This window comes from Mangifera indica, chromosome 16, assembly GCF_011075055.1.
Source record: "Mangifera indica cultivar Alphonso chromosome 16, CATAS_Mindica_2.1, whole genome shotgun sequence".
NCBI lineage: Eukaryota > Viridiplantae > Streptophyta > Magnoliopsida > Sapindales > Anacardiaceae > Mangifera > Mangifera indica.
In genome coordinates, this window is record NC_058152.1 from 2,312,492 (window position 1) to 2,333,942 (window position 21,451).

General features: G+C 32.7%; 2 protein-coding genes, 1 long non-coding RNA gene and 1 pseudogene across 3 annotated transcripts; 2 read left to right on the forward strand and 2 right to left on the reverse strand.

Annotated features, from left to right (window-relative positions):
* Positions 1–990: 990 nt before the first annotated feature.
* On the reverse strand, positions 991–3,132 carry LOC123199190 (LOB domain-containing protein 36-like). The gene is made up of 3 exons (XM_044614079.1): positions 3,026–3,132; positions 2,887–2,930; positions 991–1,888 (listed from the first exon to the last, which is right to left on the reverse strand). The coding sequence occupies exon 3, from the start codon at positions 1,875–1,877 to the stop codon at positions 1,092–1,094; it is 786 nt and encodes a 261-aa protein (XP_044470014.1). The 5' UTR covers positions 1,878–1,888; positions 2,887–2,930; positions 3,026–3,132; the 3' UTR covers positions 991–1,091.
* Positions 3,133–5,335: 2,203 nt separating this feature from the next.
* On the reverse strand, positions 5,336–8,231 carry LOC123199191 (LOB domain-containing protein 36-like). The gene is made up of 3 exons (XM_044614080.1): positions 8,014–8,231; positions 6,404–7,373; positions 5,336–5,666 (listed from the first exon to the last, which is right to left on the reverse strand). Exon 2 carries the CDS (start codon positions 7,361–7,363, stop codon positions 6,449–6,451), a length of 915 nt encoding a protein of 304 aa, XP_044470015.1. The 5' UTR covers positions 7,364–7,373; positions 8,014–8,231; the 3' UTR covers positions 5,336–5,666; positions 6,404–6,448.
* A 4,061-nt stretch (positions 8,232–12,292) lies between these two features.
* Positions 12,293–15,199, forward strand: LOC123199192 (annotated as a pseudogene).
* A 755-nt stretch (positions 15,200–15,954) lies between these two features.
* Positions 15,955–21,255, forward strand: LOC123199193. Its single transcript, XR_006498225.1, has 7 exons — positions 15,955–16,364; positions 16,775–17,383; positions 17,575–17,634; positions 17,709–17,834; positions 18,487–18,856; positions 18,974–20,841; positions 20,944–21,255. It is a non-coding gene; the product is annotated as an uncharacterized LOC123199193 (long non-coding RNA).
* The last annotated feature ends 196 nt before the right edge of the window (positions 21,256–21,451 follow it).

Here is a 21,451-nt window from a genome sequence, read left to right on the forward strand (position 1 = left end):
CGATGAGAAATTAGTTATTAAAAATCTATTTCCTATCATTAAAAAGTTTTAATGACAAAAAAAATTCTATCAGAGACGATCATTAGAGTTTTTATCATAAAAAATATTAACAACGGAAATAGAAAGAATTTTCTCTATAGTGATTTTTATAGTTTAATGTTTACAATTTTTTTTAATTGAGTTTTATAGTTTAATGTTTAAAGTTTAGGTTTATCGTTTAGTGTTTATCATTTACATTTTATGATATATTTAAGGTTTGGAGTTAACGATTTAGAGTTTAATGTCTAAAATTCACGACTTAGGATTTAGAGATTAAAATTTTGGGTTTATAATTCATGGAGTTAGGGCACACGGTTTTGAATTTATAATTCACAAACTAGGGTTTTCGAGTTTAAGATTTCTACATTACGATTTAAGATTGATAGTATATGGTTTACTGATTGTGATTTAAAATTGGATTTATGATTCACGGTTTACAATCAAATTTATGGTTCACATGCAACTATGGTAATAGCAAAATATCAAATTTCCTTATGAATATTGAGTGAAATTAAAGAATAATGATAATTTATCATTAAAGCTCAACCATTCGCATTTACCACATAAATTTTCTTCCATAATATTTTCTTCTTTTTCCCAAGTCGACAAATTAATATTCGAAACAATGTAACCAAATATATATTTCTATATTTGAATTTATTCAAATTTCGTATTTGATTTCATAGTTTTTTATTCAATAAAACTATACATATCTATTTTGAATATATAACCAAATATATATTTATTTATGTACTTAAAATAGATATACATAGTATTACTAATTTTATCAGATTCATTGACACATGAGAGTTGGAATTTATATTGTTCAAATATTAGAAATGATGGTTAATTTAATTATTTACACCTTTGATTTTTTTTTTATTATGTATACTAATAGAAATATTAATAATAAAGTGTAGAAAGTATTTATTATTAAATGAAAAAAAAAAAAAGGCTTAGAGAAATGAAAGCACCTAGAATAGAAAAAAACTTCTTCAATGAATCAGCAAAAGAGCTTCAAAACTTCACCAATGACCAGACTTTTGCTGCTGTTAAGTTTTTGCTGCTTGTTGATGCGGCTGTGACTGTGCCCGTTGTGATTGAAGCAGAATTTGCGCTTGAATAGGATGTGAATAGAGATGATAATCTGGTTGTTGCGGTTGAATCTGATATGGGTTATCGAAACTCCCCAGAGCCAAAGGTGACATAGCAGCAGGACTCATATGGTGAAACCCAGTGGCTGTTGGATCATCAAATCCACAATTAAACCTAACAACATCTTGCTGCTGCTGTTGCTCAGAACAACTCAAAATCTGTTGCTCTCTCTCAGCCACCATTTGCTGAGCCTCAAGCATCTGCTGCTGCTGATGATTTTGATGTTGCTGCTGTGATCCCATGGGTATAGCCATCATCGGCGATATGCCATGCTGTTGTATCATTTCACAAGAGTGCTGTTGTGGCATAAAGGCTTGGGGCTGTAACATGGGCATCATAGCTTGAGGGCCAATGTATGAAGCCAGCTCTTTCTTGGCGTTATAAAGATCACTCTGAATTTGTTTGAGCCTATGTTGAAGGATGGAGATGAGACCCACACAGCCATAAACTGGGTCACGAAGGCGAGCCTCGGCCTCGTAAACCAACGAGTTGGCTGCATCTTCTCGTAAGTTGGCACTCAGTTCATTAAGAAGTTTTGCGACATTGCTAGCGCCAAAGACGTTGTGCACATTAGCGTATTTTTGTGGCTGGTCTGGTGGGAAATAAGGCGCAAAAATACATTCTTGCGCACACTTTCGACGCTGAAACTTACAGGCCGCACAAGGCGAGTTTGAAGACGACATTTGTTACAAACCTGATAAAAAAATGAACAGAATCAATCCAATGAGGCAAAGTGGCAAACAGTAAGACGAATTATTTTATAAAAACTGAGGGGAGTTTGGTTGGGGGTTTTAAGATTACCTTGCTAATCTATTTTTTATTCATTTGTTTGGTTTGTCAGTAATAAAAGATTACAGTAATTTTCTATTACCAATGCTGACATGACAAGTAATATAGATGGTAATCTGATTACCACTTTCACCTTAAGTATTTAAAGATTACTGAGATAATCCTAAGTTTATTATAATTATATCATTATTTATTAATTTTTTGAGATAAAAATAAATTTATTTTTAATTAATATGATAAATAATATAAAAAATATTTAAAAATAATTATATTCAAGGTATTTAAGTAAAATAATTTACTAATAATCTTTTATTATCTTTAATCAAACACAATAATTATTTATACTTATCAAATTTTATCAAATATAATAATAATTTATACCTAATAATCTTTTAAATAATTTATTTTTAAAATAATTTTTTTTATTTTAATAATAAAATATTATCTAAATCAAACGGTAATGAGTAATTGAAAAGAGAGGCAGAGAGATAAGGCGGCCATTCAAAAGTTCTCAAAATCACCAAAAGATAAAAAAGTTCTTTAAAAGCCCGAAATGATAGAACAAATACAAAACAGTTTCTTGTAAACAAAGCCGTGCGAAAATCCAAATCAATCAAATCATCACTACACATAATCAATTCTTTCAATACTTGCTGCTCTCTCCAAGGTGAGAGAAAATAATCTGAAATCTAATAGAAATGGTGTCTATCATATTGTCATTATCCTCAAGCTCAAGCTCTAAACAATCGCACGCTTCATTGTCATAACTATCGGTTTACAGGATCAAAACGAAATGAAGAGGAAACAAATCACAGAATTTTCTTGGTCATTGTAAGTAAACAGGAAGATCAGCCCAAAACAAAACTCAGATTTTCCGAAAAAACACAAAAAAAGGTCACCTACCTTTGATTTTTGTTCAGATCAGCGTCTCTCTCCGTCCATATTACCTGCAGCGAAACCATAGAAAAATACTAAGAAGATGAAGCATCAATGCTTTGATGGCAATGATTGAACGGACTGTAAAAAAGGGAAGTAACCTGACCTGACAGAGACTGACTGAGAGAATGAGGTCTCTGGCCTAGGGTTTACGATCCAATTTTTGAAGAATTGAGAGAAAGAAATGTTAAGTTGCCGATAAAGAACTGAATATTAAAAAAATAAATAAATAAAATTAAGAGAGATCACGCACCGTTGCGATTTTGAGAAGGTGGTGATGACCGTCCGATTATAAGTTAAAACGACTCCTTATCATTATTAAAGATAATAACAATCCAAATTGAATTGATCAAAGTAAAACAAATAAACGATAATATTAATTTCAAATATTTTTCCATTGAAATTAATTAGACACGTATCCCTATACTGGATTTTGCCCTATCTTAAATTAGCTTAATCATGAAGTAACAAGTAAAAATATTAAATATTGACAGAGAAAAACAATATATATTTTTTTTAATGGGAAATATATTCATATTAAGATAAAATTAATTATATTAAATAAGATAAATTTTAAATTTAATAATTAATTTAATAATTATTAAATTAAAAGTTTAACCTTTTCTTTGCTCATTCAAACAAGGCATAGATAATTACTGTGAAAACTCACGGCAAGCTGCCATTTCTCATTAAGGAAGACAAAGCCAGTGCCTTCACTCTTCATTCCCAAACCTAAGTTGGCCTACACTTTTCATGGCAGCGGCTCTCTATTTATTACCTAACCATACATTTATTTTTCAAAAGGATTAACAATTCACATGCAATAATGAGTAGTTTGAACAGTAAAATATGTTGAATCCTTAAATAGGAGAGTAAAGGTTTGAAACTTATTAACGATATATAAAAATTAAATTCTTAATTTATTTAATAATTATAAACCGACTTTAAGGTTTCACTTATTATAATCAATTTAATCTCAAAAAAATAATTTAATTCAAATAAAATTTTCCCTTTTTTGGGTAATACAATCAATGTCTTTTGTATATCTAATGGTTTTCCCTGGGTTTAGATCTTGAAAGACATAGTAAGTGGGAACCAAAAAAATTTTATCTTTCATCCAAGGTCTTCGGTAATTTTTTGTATGAAAATGGGAATAGTGAAAGTTTAGTCTCGGTCGTGATTATTTTCTAATTTCTTAGATAAGGCTTAAGTCATACAATTTATGGCACTTGATTCTAATACCCTAGAGTTCAATCGAGTAAAACTTGATGATGCAAGAGTTCCATTTAGAAGATTTGTGTACACACTTTAGAGTATAAAATTAGATACACAAATGATGTATCATTATATAATTATATTTTTTATTTTTAATTTAAAATCACTCAATCATATTATGACACTTTATCGATGCATCCGAATGTATACACATGATTTTATTACTATATAATACAGTAAAACTATATACACATATTTTTGATACATAAATGTGTATACACATAAATATTTTATCATATGATTGAGTGATTTTGAATTCAATAAAACTATGTACACAGTTTTTATACACAACTTTATACACAAATAACGATGTGTTAATATACGATTAAGTATTGTTTTATCTTTAATTTTTAATTATCTAATCATATGATAATACATAATTATTTGTACATAAAATTGTACACATAACACTACTCTTTTGAATTAATAATAAAGTAATATCTAATCACATAATGATGTAATGACATATTTATGTGTGTAGATATTTATATATTAAAAATATTTACGCATAAGATATGTGTATAATCTATGAGAGTGAACCTATTGTAATTAAAGATAGAATTAAACTAATAATATTTACCCAATATTTAATAAGAGATGTTCCAAACAAATATATAAAAAAACATTTTTCACAATAATAAAACATATTCAATAATGCTATTATAGAGAATTTCAACAAAAAGAAATGTTAATTTCAGAGTATTCCAGTGTAATTATATTATAATGAACTTCACATGGCCATGCAAAACTACTCCATGAAATTTATGATTAAAATATTATTAAAAATTATCCAAACCCAAGACATAGGATCACCCAGTCAATAGAGTAATTAGAAAGAGATAAAATGATTAATATATAGTCAACCATTTTCCAGTTGAAAAAAAAAAAGAATAATAAAATCATTGTAGTTATTAACCAAATAACGTTATGCTTATTTATTTTAAATATATCAATAAATATATATTTATATATAATTAAATATTATTTTATATTTAATTTAAAATTAATTAATCACTTAATAATACATATTAAGTAGAACCTATAATTTTATTAAAGGATATGTCATATGCAATTAAAAATATGAACTCATATAAAATTCTGTAATTTGGGTCAGTCAAAACTAATCCTTAACCCATGCATGACATAAAATCTTTCCTTTGAGTATTTGTTTTTATACCAGTGGAAATGATAACAAAAAAGAGGCAGACCAAGGGTGAGAGCAGGTTGCAGAAAGAAACAAGACTTCCCAAATTCTGATTTACATGTTTAAAGGATGAACCAGCTCCTAAAAGGCAAAAGGAAAAGGCTGTACTCGATGATCAATGCAGATATCCTACATTTTTAATCGTTATCTCCCCAAAAAAGTCGTCTCCAAACTCAAAAAATAATGCTGACTTCAGATCTCAGATGTGAATCTTTCCATATGTCCATTTGTAGATGTCTCTGTTCAGTTCGTATACAGCAGAAAATAGCTTCACAAAAAGGAACAAAATAAAATGAAAACCCATTGTTTTCATTTACAAAGATGTATATGTTATCATCCTAAATACAAGACAATTGTTTGCTATAAACAAACTTAATGTCAACTTCGACAATAAACTAATGGCAAACAGATTACATTCTATTTGCTATTGGCCAGTCACAAGTCAAAACATTACCATACTGAAGAAAACTTATTTTTATACATAAACAAAACCGCGCAAGGTTTAGGAAAACTGTAGGAGGGGAAGTAGACATATTTTTCTGTGTCCACAGCTCATTGGCCAGTCACAGTCGAACAGTACTGATGAAGAAAAATCCCAATAAAGCTACCTCATTTTTGTCTCGTTATGGATACGCTAAACCATTAATCAAAATGCATATTTCAAACATGCATTTGACCCAACAAATTATGCAGCGAGTATGTTAATATTTAGTATAAGTAAACCTAAGGCTACCTATAATGGATGAATGGGACATCCCCCTCGGTGAAAAGACAATAATTCTCTTACCAAACCCACTGCTTTAGTCAATAAACAGTAATTTTGTCTTTCCACTGTCAAAAAATGATGTAGCCTAAATTTATGAAAACCAACGACAGATTAAATATAAGATCTTAGAAACTTAATAAATGCGGAAGCCCATCTAGTATTCAAGATCCGTCATGTACATGAACATACAACAGTGAAGCACGAACCCAAAACAAAGAAACAGAGAGAAATTAACGTACCTAGTGTGGAAAAGTGTTGCTTAAATGACTAAGAGCTTCAAAACTTCAACCAGGACCAATACTCCTACCCTCCTCACTTCCAGATTTTTGCTGTTGTTGAGCTTGTTGTGCTTGTTGTTGCGGCTGTGACTGTGCCTGTTGTGATTGAAGCAGAAGCTGTGATTGATAAGGGTGTGGATGGTTATGATGCTCTGGTTGCTGCGGTTGAATCTGATATGGGTTATCAAAAGCCCCCAGAGCCAAAGACGGTGACATAGCAGTACCACTCATATGGTTAAGCCCAGTGGCGGTGGCGGTAACCGACCCTGATGCACCTTCGAATCCACTATTAAATCTAACAAGATCTTGTTGCTGCTGTTGCTCATAGCACCTCAACATCTCTTGCTCTCTCGTAGCCAGCACCGCCGCCATTTGCTGAGCCTCAAACATCTGCTGCTGATGTTGCTGATGTTGCTGCTGTGTATCACGAATCACCAACTGCCCGGTATGAGGTGATCCCGTAGGTATGCCCATCATCGGAGGCAACATGCCATGCTGTGGTATCACTGCAGAAGAGGAGGGATTACCCAAATGCTGTTGTGGTATATAGCCTCGGGGCTGTAACATCGGCAACATAGCTTGAGGGCCAATATATGTAGACAGCTCTTTCTTGGCGTTATAAAGATCACTCTGTATTTGTTTGAGCCTGTGTTGAAGGATCGAGATGAGACCCACACACCCATAAACTGGGTCACGAAGGCGAGCCTCGGCCTCGTAAGCCAACGAGTTGACGGCATCTTCTCGCATGTTGGCACTCAGTTCATTAATAAGTTTTGCAACATTGCTAGCGCCAAAGACTTTGTGCACGTTTGCGAATTTTTGTGGCTGGTCTGGTGGGAAATAAGGAGCAAAAGCACATTCTTGCGTGCATTTTCGACGAAGAAACTTACACGCTGCACACGGCGAGCTTGAAGACGACATTTGTTCCAACCTGGTAAAAAAATAAAAGAATAGAATCAACACATTGTTGGGAGACTATATGTAAGACGAACTATTTATTTGATACGATTTAAGAGTCGTTGAAAAGAGGATCAGTGAGGCAAGGTGGCCATTAAAAAGTTCTCATAATCAAGTGAAAAATCGATATTATTGCTATTTAAAAACCGATATGATTGTATAAACTGATATGAAACAGTTACTTGTAAACACAGCTTTACTTAAAGCCCAAATCAATCAAATCATCACTACAATCGTCAGTTCTTTCAATACTTCCTCTACCAGTAGAGAGAGAAAAAAAAGTGTGAAAACTAATAGAAATGGCGTCGAACAGAGCGACTTCAAGCCCAAACTCCAACATTTCACACGCTTCATTCCATCTTCTAATGCAAGAAACTCTTGGTTTACAGGATCCTTTAAGACCCCTTTTGCAAAAAGAAAGAAAAAAAAGAAAGCTTAAAGAAGAAATGAAGAGTAAAAAATAAACACAGAATCTTCTTGATCTTTGTATCTTAACTGGAAATCTTTCCGTAACAAAACTAAGATTTTCAGAAAAAAATCGAATAAAAAAAGTCACCGATATTATGTATACTTCGATTTTTGTTCGGATCACAGTCTTTCTCCGTCCATATTACCTGCAGCGAAACCATATAAAATACTAAGTCGATGAAACGTCGACTCTTGGACGGCAATGATTGAACCGACTGCAAAGAAGGGAGCAACCGGAGCTCCGGCCTAGGGTTGACGATCTGATCTTTGAGTTTAACGATTCCAACAGAAGAAGAATGGAAAGAAAGAAAGAAAGAAATGTTAAATTTTCGATAAAGAACTGAAAATTAAAAAGAAAAGGCAATTAAGAAATAGAGTGAGAAACTGTGGAAAAAAAGGAGAACAGAAATGATAGTTTAGAAAGCAGGGAGGCAGGAGGTCATTTTTATATGTATGAATGCGGTACCGTTGATATTTTGAGAGGGCAGTGTTGACCGTCCAATTCTAAAATTTGTTATTTATTTATTTTGTTATATGAATCTGAATTTATTATGGTTTGAAAAGGGAAGACCCTTTTATTCTGAGCTAAGTATTCAATGCTCCAGTGAGTTACCTGTTTGTCCCTGTACTATCACCAGTCAATGCCAAAATTACCCCTTCTCATCCCCCCGGGAACAAGATTTTATTTTATTTTTTAAATTTATGCTACAATAATAAATAAACATCTTTATCACTAAAAGATAGTTCAAGAAAGTTTCATATATGATTGGATATAAATTTTAAATTTTAAATTACTAAATAAAAAGGTTAATTTATTCAATATGATTAATTTTATTTTAAAAAGATAATCTAATTCAGATAAAATTTGTAGTTACCAAAAAAAAAATTTTAATCAAAAGATATAATAATTATTAATTATAGAATCATATTTTCAAAAATAAAGTAAAACAAACTTATATATAACAAATAATAATATTATGTATTTAATCAGATGATGATATATTTTTATTTATATATAAAATTATTTATAAAAATTATATATATAGTATTACTTTATAACAAATATTGGTTATAACTATTTACCAAATTTTAAAGTCAAAATTTAAAAAATCATTGAACAAAATTAGGGGGCCTTTATAGTCATTTTGTTCTGCTCAATGGCACCATCACCTTGGCACGAGCCAAATATAGACAAAGAAAGGTAAACAATTAGAAGGCGCAACATTATGGCATCGATCTCTTGAAGTTAAAAAATGAACGCTGCCTTTAATTTCACTCATTAATTAGAACATATCGTTTGTTGAAGAATTGACTTCACGAAAATAAATGAGTAAATTTTAAATTAAATTAAAAAATAGTTTAAAAAATTCTAAATCAAATTAAGCTATTGTAAATTTTCAATTAAATCAAATCAAATTAAAAAAATATAATTTAATTCGATTTGAATTACAATTCAAATATATTAAAAATTATTTAGTTTATATATAATATAAAATAAATATGTAAACAAAATATAATATATATATATATATACACACACATATACTACGGTTGGATTTAAACCGAGCTTAAGCTTAAGTTGTTTCAAATGAGCTAAACTTGAATTCGAATTTTTAACTAGTTCGTTATTAAAACGATGTTGTTTTGATATATATTGATTAAAATAACATTGTTTTATATCAAAATTTTTAACTTATGAGTTTGATGAGCTAAACACTCCAAAGTTTGATATTGAGTTCAAAAATATTGAACTTTCAGATTCGAATTCAAATAAATTCGATTTGAATTTAACCTATATCCGGTTTATAATTTGGTTTAATTTCAAAACTATCTAAAACACAATCTAAACCATAAATTGTCTCAACCCAAGCTATACTTTAAATCATAATTTAAGTACAATTCAATTCAATTATACGGTATAAATGAAATTATGTATATCCCGTAATGAACAACTCCTTTGTCCTAAGTTCTAATAAAGTTTTGATACGAGGGTGTTTTGGTAATTTTATGTTCAAGGCATACTGATTGTGGGTATTATGACTTTACGTCCGCGTTACGTGCGCGTTTGAGCTTTGTAATGAGTGCTACAATTTTCTTTTATTACGCAATAATCCTCTTGACAAGAAAGGGTATTTTCGTAAAAGTGACTCGTACATTGCAGCACATCGTTTCTCGATTCACTCATTAATACTCTTCTTCTTCTTCAACCTTCCTGCGCGCAGACACGATTCACGAGACACAGCAAGCAAAAGAGATCTAAGCGTGTGACCTGCTATTCCCGGTCAGAGTCCGTACGGATATTGAGGCTTGCATCAGTCTTTTTCATTGACTTGATAGATCATCCATTCACTATTGAAATGACTAAACCTTAGCTTTCCCCTCGAAGAATACATACTGCTCCCAACGATAATCCTCAGCTACCGGGTACTTATTGCACCAGTAAATTTGAATTCTTTTTTTTGAATTTTTAATCTATTGGTGAATTTCTCATCATTTCGAGGCTTACAGAGTTGAAATATCGGAGTAAATACAAAGTCAGCACTTAAAAAGTGCGACCGACCTGTAAGTGAGTATAATAAAGTACAGGTGGATTTCCAGCACCAGTTGTGTTCCAACTGAACCAACTTGATTTTAGAAATTCCCTTTATTCGAATTTATTTTATTTAAATTTAAATCAAATTTAAATTAAAAGATTTATTTTAAATTTAAAATCAAATTAAATTTTAGTTAAGAGATATTTAATTAAATTTGATTTAAATTTATGATTCAAATGAATAATTTAAATTTATAACTAAATTTGGTTTGAATTTGAGACTTAGTTTAACTTAATTTCATGATTTAAATTAATAATTTTATTTATTATTTAGATAAAATAATATTTTTTATTAATAAACCATAAATTTGAATAAAAAATTTGAGTTTTTATATACATATACATTATGTATTAAATATACGTATCTATAGATTTATTGAATTAAAAAAGAAAAAGGGTAATTTGGGAAAATGAAGGGGATAATCGCTTTCCTTATACGGGACGCGAACAATGTACAGTGTAGTGTAGAATAGAGGGAACGTGGGGCGTAAGGGAAAACGACAGTGTATTTGTTGTCGTACATAGAGTGGGACCCATTGCGAATTTGGGAAAAGTAAGTAGAAGATACAGGCTTCAAAAGAAAGACAAAAGAAGTAGTTGATGTTTGTCCATATTAATGCTAAAAATTACACTAACTATAAATATATATATATATATATATATATATATATATATATTGAAACTTAAAGGGTTAGAAGCCAACATCCACCGTTATGTTCTTAATGATTTTTTGGTTAAAATTTGCTCACATAACAGTAAAATTGTTAAAATTTTCTTCTCATTGTTTATATACAATCCTAAATTTATAGGATAAAAAGTTAAGGTTACTATATAATTATATATGTGAATGTTAAAATCATATTGATATGAAATATAGAGAATCATGTACTTCTGATTCAGAATGACTTAAATATTTTTTAATTATGATTTGAGATAATATGAAAATTGATTATATAATAATAAGAAATTGTAGTTACATATTGAAAAGATCACATAAAATAATTGTAATAATTAAGAGTTTTCTTTTCTACACTCTGAATAGGTCTTCTCTCTATATTATACCATGGACTTTCTGCGTTGTTGTTAATTTTTTTGCAAGTTTCTCTTAGTTTTTCTAGAGTGAAGAGCACTAAAGTCTTCTTTGTCTTGCCCAATGAACGCAACACCAGAGTGTTTCCTTCATCAATTATTTAGAGGGTGAGTTTTTTTTTGGTTTCTAACTTTGTATGTTGTATTTATGTGATTGCCTCTCTTCATTTGAATGTGGCTTCTAAACATGATTTCAGAATGTAGTCTAGGGATAGGTTTTAGAGCTTTGTAACTTTTTTTAGTGTATAGACAAGTTGGTAGGGCTTTTGTTTTGCATTTTGGTTAAGGTAGACGATTGTTTCTAGACTTGTAATGGTGAGTCATTAATTGAACTTTTCAAAATTGATAATAATATTATTTTAATTTTAAATCTCTTTAAAAAGCTTGATTAATGAAGAAGTCCAAAATTATTGGCTTGGATGCTTCCTCTGATAATAATGACATCTTATTAGTGAGAACGATCATATAATTGATTGTTGTGAACCTTTTATCTAAAATTGAGTCTGAGTTTGAGTCAAACAGACTTGAACTTAGTAAAAAACCGGTGAAAGAGAATAAACACTTTCAAGTTTGCGCTTGAATTGAAAGCTCTTTTGATTTTATTTTTAGTTTTAAAATTATTTAATTATATAATAAAATATTATCTATATACCTAATTATGTATTAAAAATTATATACATAAAATACTGCCGTTTACCGTATGGTAGAACGATTTTGTTTAATCAGGCTGCAGTATCGAAAGCCTGGAAAGTTTGAAATCCAACCTAAATGTAGAGCAGGCCCTCCTCCATTTTATCTCTGACTTAGTCCAACCCAAGTCCCAATGGCTGAAGCTCCTGGCCCAACATACCTTAAACCCCTGAAATCACAAAACCCTCACCCCACACACGCCACAGCCAACGATCAAGCTAAACAGAAAGAGCCATGTCGCGATGGTGGTGCACCCTGAGAACACTGGCCTACAACCCCAACTCACAGTTTTCACAATCCACTTCATCTTATCACACGATTCAAGCGGTACCCAGAGAGTGCACCGGCAGCCGTATTGCGTCAAGGGACCGAGCCCAGGGTCGAGTCCCGGCAGTCGTTTTTGCGCAGAACTTGCTCGACAAAGGTCCTGTAAAAACAGATCACCGACTAGGAAACAACTCTTAACCACTGAAAGAAGACAAATTCAATCCATTCTTAAGTCCGTGGAACTCCCCTTCTTTTGCTCTACCACTTTCCCTCTCCAGATCCGAGCCCGTCCGGGTCATCAGTTTTGCTTGATTCCGGGCAATTGCTTCCAATTAAGGTAATAGTTGTGTGTTTTATTATTTTTCTGTCTTAATTTGTTTAGTTTATGAATGTTGAAAGTTTTCATTTTGTGCATAGGTTCATAGGAATGAGGAGACTGGGAATCTATTGAATTTGGTGTTTGTGTAGGCTGATGATGGGACCGAGTTGAAGGTGGATGTGCCAGTTGTTTTCAAAGGAGAGGAAAACTGTCCTGGTATTAAGAAAGGTAACTTGCTTTCTATTAACTATATCAACAATTTTTTTAGTGTCCTCATATTTATCTGCGATGTTGTGCATGCACATTGATGCAAGAGGAGAAAAAAATTTTGCTTCTTTTGTGAATTTGATTTCTTTGAAGGGGACGCTTTTAGTTCAATGTCCAAGTTGTCTTTGTAAACATGAACTTTAATAGTGATTTAGACATTAGTTTCTGCATGTAACATACTATTTTCTCATTCTTATGACTATACAATAGATAGTTTATGGATTAGAAATACTGAAGATACTATGGTGAACTTATTATTCAATATCTTGTTATTAATGTTTAGATTTCTTGCACCAAAATAGCGTTAATTAAGTTTTAATCTTCAGTTCAGAATTTGAGTTCTGCATTTTATTACAGTGCAAAAGTTGTTGCTCAAGAATGAAGAACATATAAAAATGGTTCCATAACCTTGAGGAATGCTTGAAAGATGTTTTCCAATATATTAAGCATGTATTTTCTGTTCAAGTTTGCTCCACATCTTTTTCTCCACTTGTTTAGGTTGCACATGTTACAATTGCTTCCAACTACTTTCTCTTCCCATTTGTTGTTATAAAATATCAGAAGAAAAGTAACCATTGCTTTTGGAAAATCCACTGCCATCCATGCCCCCTGCAAAACAAGAATCTGTTCTGTAGTGTTGGAGAAATCAACCATTTATACATGAGATGAGAATAAAATATCTCTAAGAGCCCTTTTCTCCTCTTTATCCTGATTGTTAGTGTCAAACTGCCTCTTTGAACCCAGGAGGCTCAAATTTTTGTGTTTTAGTCAAGACAACTTCGAATCTGCTCTACTAGCTTTGCCCACATTCAAAGGGCTTAGAGAGGAGAAAGTGGGAGAAGAACTATAGTAACATCAACACATTGTACCTTGGAAAATAAAAAGCACTTGGAAATATAGGTTGTGTATAGAATGGTAATGGCAAATTTTTCAGTTCAATATGGGATATATATATAGGTTTTTCTGCTATTTATTTGAACGATTTGCAAAACCTTTTCATGTTTCTGGAGCCAAATGAAAAAGAACTGGACTGCATTTTAGGAAGCACTGATGAATGTCACCTCCTCATTCTAATCCATGCTTCTGGATTCAACAAAAAGCAAAATCCTAGAGTTCTTGTTAAGTTTACTTGTCCAGATCTAGAGAGGACCAGTTTTGCAGTGACCCTTCCATAAATTTTCTATGGGGATGTAGTGAAAGTGTTTCACTTTACTGTGCTACTGTTAAGTCAAAAAGGTCAGTCTTGTAACAGGATGAGAACTAGTCTAAAGTATTTTGCCCAGCTGAATTCATTCCTCTAAAAATTGAGGTGGATGTGACTCAATGTGTTGTACTTTACCATTATTTGAGATTGATAACAATTTCATGCTGTTGCTGCTTTCTCTTTGCAAGTCCTTCATAAATATAATTTACTTTGTTACCAAAATATTATATGCTAATGCCACTTTTATGTCAAAAGGTGGTTTTCTTAACAGGATAAGAACTAGTCTAAAGTATCTTTGCCCAGCTGAGCTCATTCCTCCAAAAATTGAGGTGGATGTCGGCAATCTTGATATTGGAGATAAAATCTTCATGCATGACGATGAGGTACATCCATCGTTGAAACCTTTGCGCAAGAATGAGAACATGCCTATATGTAAGATTGTGGCAACAAACTTGGAAAATCCAGAACCTGCAGTGATGTAGGCGCTGAAGGATAATTTGTATAGGATTTGTGAATTTTGACAAGCATTACCCAAAATCAGAAGCATTTGAAAGTCTATTGTATTCCTTTGGCTTGAGGTTGTGCCTTTAGATTCTATACTGTTTAGTTGCAGGGTTACAAAAATGGTTGGTGGCAGATGGGTTTTTGAAGCATTCCAACGGGTGGTTTCTTTCTCTCTTTATTCTTTCTTAATTCTGTTTTCTTTTGTTTTTCTCCATTCAGCCCAAAAAGAAAATAGGGCAAGCAGAGGTGAACCACACCATCACTAAGGAGACATGAGAATTGGGTTTGATATTATTGACGTAGTATGAAGCTGACCAATACTTTTTGACATTTATCCTGAAATTTGATGTTGGATCTTTGAAATTATTGAGAAACTCCTCTGCGATTCGTCATTCTGTACTTGAATGTGAACAATGTTTGTGATTCCTAAATTTATTTGTGATTACAAACTCGGTTCTAGGAAACCTAAAACGAGTTTAGTTCAAACGAATTTGAACTTAAGTTCAAGTTTAAAAGTTAAATATTTTTAAGTTTGAGAAGTTTGAAAATTTTGATACAAATCGATTAAAATGATGTTGTTTTGATTAATATTTATTAAATGTTAAAATTATGTTATTTTATTTATTTTTTATTAGATTACAGTATCAAATCGAATTTAAAATTCGGTTTGAGTTTAACTTGAATTGAATTTTTCTTAAGTGAGTTCAAATTCAAGCTTAGACCGATTTGAGCCCTAAGTCCAAATTATTTATGGACATCAAGGGGTTATATATTAGTGCAATCTCGGTTTCTAAGTAAGAAGTCGAGGACGTTATGGGAAATAATACATTTTTGAAAAATTATATCGAAAAGAGGATCTCTATTCATTTTAATAACACATGTAAGCATCCAAGAGGATACACTCGATTGTTAAATTTGAGATAATGTTAGATAGACTTATTAACAGATTATTTCTTATTAAAATAATTGGTTTTGAATTATAAAATAACAATTTTCAAATAAATAAAATGGAGTTATAATTATAATACAAGAAATTAAATTAAATGTCCAAATATAATGTGTTTAAAGTGAAAATTCCTAATTTTAGAGGATTAAACAGAAATATGACCTTTGAGGTCGATCTTTTTCGATCAAAATATCAATTTTTGAGTACTATTTTAACAAAAATGAATGTATGTCTCCTCGTCTTCTTCTAGTCCACTGACAAACATTCATGTTATAAATCTCTCGCAATAAAGCCCATAAGAATCACCATATTCGCATCAATACTCAAACTAGCAACAGCAACAATGCTAATAGTTGTAACAATGATGAGAGGCCTTTGTGAGTCTCTAGATTGATGAGGTAGAGGGAGTTCATGCATTTGAGCGATTTGAAGATTGTTGGAATAGCCAAATTGCGCAAACGGATGAGATAGGCGACTCCTTTGCATTTTCCGGATCGGACAGCGGTTATGGTCGATTGTTCAACGCTTCCACAGTCAGGTCTTTGCCGGCTTCGTCAAATGCCGCCACGGCACAGCCGTTGCCATTGCCTCTGCCGTTGCCAGTACGGGATGATAACGGTGAGTCGCGGCTCTTGTCGCCCGGAGATGATGGAGGGAATGGAAGAAGCTTGGAGGAGAGAGAACGAGATGGCTTTATAGATAGAGATAGAGATAGACTAGATGGAGCTGGCGACGGAGTTTCATCAACAATTTAGAAGTCTTATTTTATTTTCTCTGTTTTTAATTCGTATTAGTTCAATTGAATGAATTTAGCATTTTATGCATTTATGGAATGATAATTAATTAATTAATTAATCAATTTATGTTTATGATGGAAACTGTTTAACAGTTAATATATGAACTCAGCTTGCATTCCCTTTTAGCTTCTGAAAATTTTTTTATTGCAGCATTAATGGAGACACATTTATTATTATTTTTAATGAGCTTTATTTGATTATTCTTCTGATTATATTGTATTCGTATATCAGCGTGTTTTCCGCCGTGTTGAGAGGAAGAAGGCTGGATATTTGGAGACAAGGCGAAGAAGGAAAATGCAGCTAGATCTTAATACAATTGAAAGCTCTAGAGAAAACTTCATGCATTATATTCCTGCTAAGAGGGCTCCTTCTATTTCATTTTCATGTCCCTCACTCAGCCCGCAGAAAATGTGCATTCATAAGATGTTTCAGAATTATTATAATGTTCCTCATGGTAATAAAGTATGGTCTGCCCCGGCTATGCTGCATTTAGATATTCCAGGCCTTCCTCCACCTGCATACTTTGATTACACAGCTTTTAGTGCTGATAATTCTCCTTATCAAAGTCTTCCTTGTATAAGCCCATGTGGAAACCCCGTTAGTCCAACTGGGCCTTCCTCACTTATTAATTCCAAATTGTCCGTGAAACTGCTAGTAATGTTGAAGTCCACCCCTTACCTCTTCCTCCAGCTTCACCCATTTCTTCACCTTTATCTTCTATTCGACATATTCCAGCTAAACCTGAGCCTCTCCCAATGAATAATCTGTGGAAAATGGGAAAGCTTATTGGACGGGGTACTTTTGGAAGTGTTTATGTTGCCAGCAATCGGCATATGAATTGTGTGTAATCTTATTGCTAGTTTCTTCTTTTGATGTAGCAAACACTAAATTTGGCTTTTCCTTTTTGAGAATATATGGTTGCGTATCAATATTGAACTCATTAATTATTGCCTTAACAATCCATAATCTGGGATTCCTTTTGTTCTCTCATGTCTGGCCTTAATAATTTTTGGGCTTCATTTGTTTCTCAGCTCACTGGACAAGCAGCTGATCTTTCTTTGAAGGGAAGCCCATACTGGATGGCTGCAGAGGTAGTTTTTTGCTGCAACACCAATTTGTGCTGGTCTATAGCTTCACAATATTGATATTATTGTTTTCCTTTCAGCTCATGATGTCAGTCATGCAGAAAGATAGCAACTGTGATCTTGCACTTGCTGTTGATATCTGGAGCTTGGGTTGTACTATAATTGAAATATTTACTGCAAAACCTCCATGGAGTGAGTTTGAAGGGGTAAGCATCTACTGTTTCTAAATGTTGCTTAACTTACGAGCTGCAATGGATATATTTGTCTTAAAAGGCCAAGTTGCTATTCATTCACCTTTTCAAGAAGTCTTAAATATTTTCAGTAGAAATTGGATTGAGTTCAAAATTTGTTTGTAAAGTTTGTTTCCTTGCATTAGTTATTCTTATTTTCCAGCATTCACTTATTGAAACCTAGAAGGTTTCCATCAATACACATCTTACATTTGTTGCAGAATGGCTTCCTTTTTTTTTTTTTTTGGTAATTAAAATTAACTTTCAGAATGGCTTCTTCTGTCCATTGATTTGAAGAGTCCTAAAGGTTTTTTTGTGATTTTCCTACCTTACCCTGTTCTTTTGGCTTTCCAGGTTTATAATTCATTAATTGATGCTGGATCAATTGATCTTTTGCATTTTTTCCTTGGTATTTCCTTTATTACCTGTCATTAATACCTAATTCTGTGTCTGATCATATTTCCTGTTTGTGAGTCCTGTTTTCTGTCTTTGGTCTTGACAATGAAAGGTATTGATAGTAAGTTGTACAAGAGATTGGCTTCGGGGGCTCTGCAATATCAAGGAATTTCAGTAACAGTTGCTTGTATTGATGCAATAAATTGTTTAAAAATCTCTTGTATTGATGCAGGCTGCAGCTATGTTTAACGTTATGAAGGATATCCCAACCATACCCGAAAATTTGTCAGCCGAGGGCAAGGATTTTTTGCAATGTTGCTTCCAGAGAAATCCTGCAGAGAGGCCAACTGCCAGCATGTTACTAGAACACCGATTATTGAAAAACTCGCAACATGCTGATGTCGCATCTTGCTCTCATTCATTCACTGGGATGAAATTGACTGTAAGCTACCAATGAAACTTGCCTTTGATTTTTCTCTTTCCAACAGGATGTTCTCTGTACCCTTTGACAGCCCCAAAGTCCCAGAGAATTGTGACGGTAAAATTGATCAGTATCCTCTATACCTAAGCTCACAAAGTCCAACAAAATTGTCTTCTCAAAGGTAGGACTTACTTTATACTTGTTTTGTCTCTGCAAATCTAGACAATTGAATTCAGTGCATTGAAGTTGGTAATTCGTTACTCTTGCATGATTGCCACGCATCATTTTTCATCTTCAGTGAGAATGATCTATGATCCTCTGTTGGAACTTCCAACTTAGAGTTTGCATTTGATAATTCTCCATGTTCATTCTACGATGATCTTCCTAGTATATGTCCTCTACGCATCAAGGACAGCACACACAGCTCATATATGGAGGAAATGGAGGTTATTCTATCATATATTGTCACTGTGTCAATTGATTCTGTAATAGAATAACTTAGGAAGATAGAGCTTGTGGGGATTGATTGATCAAGCCTCTTGAAGTCTGAACAGTTTGTAATCACATCCTTCCTTGAAGCAAAAGTATGTTTTGGTAGAGTAAAAGTAGAAGCAGGTTTTTGTGCTCCAATACTTAAAAATGGCCAAAGGACTATTTCCCACCCAAGGTATGCTTTTTCTGCAAATTCCTACCCGTTAACTTTGAAAAGCTTGTTTACCTACCCATGGGCTATTAAAAAAAACAGCAGATTGACGGATTTAGGGGCAAAATCGTCATTTTATCTATAATATTAAAAATAAACTTAAATTTAATTTATTTTTTACCCTCAAATCCCAAAAACTAACACTTTTCCCCTAACCCAAGTTTTCAACAACTACATATTCTCTCCTAGGGTTTCCAAATTCAGATCCAATTTTTTCGGCGACGATCGGCGCTCTCCAAGCACCTACGCTCTCTCCCCGACGGCCCCTCCTTCCGACTGTGTGGCCTCCGACGCTCCTAGGCATCGTCATCTACGAAGACGACGCGTCTTCGTCGAGATTCGTCTCTGATGAAGACGCGTCATCTTCATCGACAATGACGCCTAGGAGCGTCGGAGGCCGCAAGGTTGGAAGGAGATGTCGTTGGGAAGGGAGAGTAGGTGCTTGGAGAGCACCAGTCGTCACCGAAAAAATTGAATATGAAGTTTGAAAACCCTAGGGGGAAAAATGTAGTTTTTGAAAACTTAGGTTGGGGGGAAAGTGTTAGTTTTTAGGGTTTGGAGGAGGGGAAATGATATGACCAACAGACTCAGTTAAGTTTAACGGCCCATGGGTGGGTAAATAGGTTTTTCAAAGTTAACGAAAGAAACTTTGAGAATTCATCATAGTTTGGATGGAAAATAGTCCTTTGGCCATTAAAAATCTATGCATATGTATATTAATATTTTACATCTGTGTATTATACTAATATTTTCTTTTTGATATTTTACAAGATGTTATTTTTAAAAGATAAATCCATATTTTACGGTAGGAATGATCGGAGTTTTATGATATTTTATTACGTGTTAATATCTAGTGATTAATAGATATTTTTTCCTAAGCCTACGTAGGTCGCGGCAAATGTGATTTCTCAAAATTTTTTATTTGAATTAGAATTTAATGAATTTGATTTTAAATAATTGAATTTTTTTTTTTTTTTTACAAACGGTTGATTCTGGTATTATAATTTAATTTTTAATATACGTACTTTAAATAAAATATTAATAAGTTTAATTTTCTAAATTTGAAAATGATTTCTTTCCTGTATTGAAGTTTTAACCGTTAGATTGGATAGCTTCTCGCACCGTCAAACGGCTGAGCTTTGATTCAAACATGAAAAGAAATCACTTTACTTTTTACAAATGGGTATTCAAATCAATTGTTTATGGTCAAATAAAGTCTATCTGTGCATTGGCTAGGTCTTTTTATTCATATTAAAAAAAAAAGAAAAGAATATTCTTTCGCTTTACAGTGTCCTCCAGCCCAGTTAAGCCTACTGCATTCACGTGGTTACACTTGCCCTTCCGCATCTATACTTTCTTTCACTTTCCTGAACATACCATAGAGAGAAAATGGAACCGCCGGCACCACAAAGCATGAATTTCCAGGCCAAAGAAGATGAACAAGACAAAGTTATCAATGAATGGTATGTGTCCTTACTCCTTATCTTCTATCTTTTTTTTTTTACCCTTTTCTTTATTCATCCTAATCAGCGGGTAATAAGTTCAATTGATTTTTTGGGATGCAGCTGTTCTTGCTGTTTTGACTGCTCAGAGAGCTGCCTTGACTATTTGTGTTGTTACAATCTCTGTTAGATTGTTTGATGGGGTGATTAAAGACTTAATTGTAGTTGGAAATTCCATAATAACATTTGAAAAGAACAGCTTGAGCTCCCTCCTTTGTAAAATTAATTTTATGTTTTCTACTGCAGATTCTCCATATCTCTTTCTGTTTGTTCTTCAAAAGAGTCCATGTTTTTCAAATTTGTATAAGAACAAATGGATTATTAAGGTGCAATAAACTAAATGGTAAAGTTGAACCTCGACAGAGGCATCTTACTCTATATTCTAACAAACCAGTGCCATGTAATGTATAACTGCAATTGTGCATTTAACTCATGTATAGAGTGACAATTTGACCGATGGAAAGGGGATTCATGATAAAAGGGGGAATGAAAATAACTAAAATTTTCATAATAGGAATCAAAGTGGAGACAAGGATAAATATATTTGTGATCCATCTCTCTTCGGTTTGTC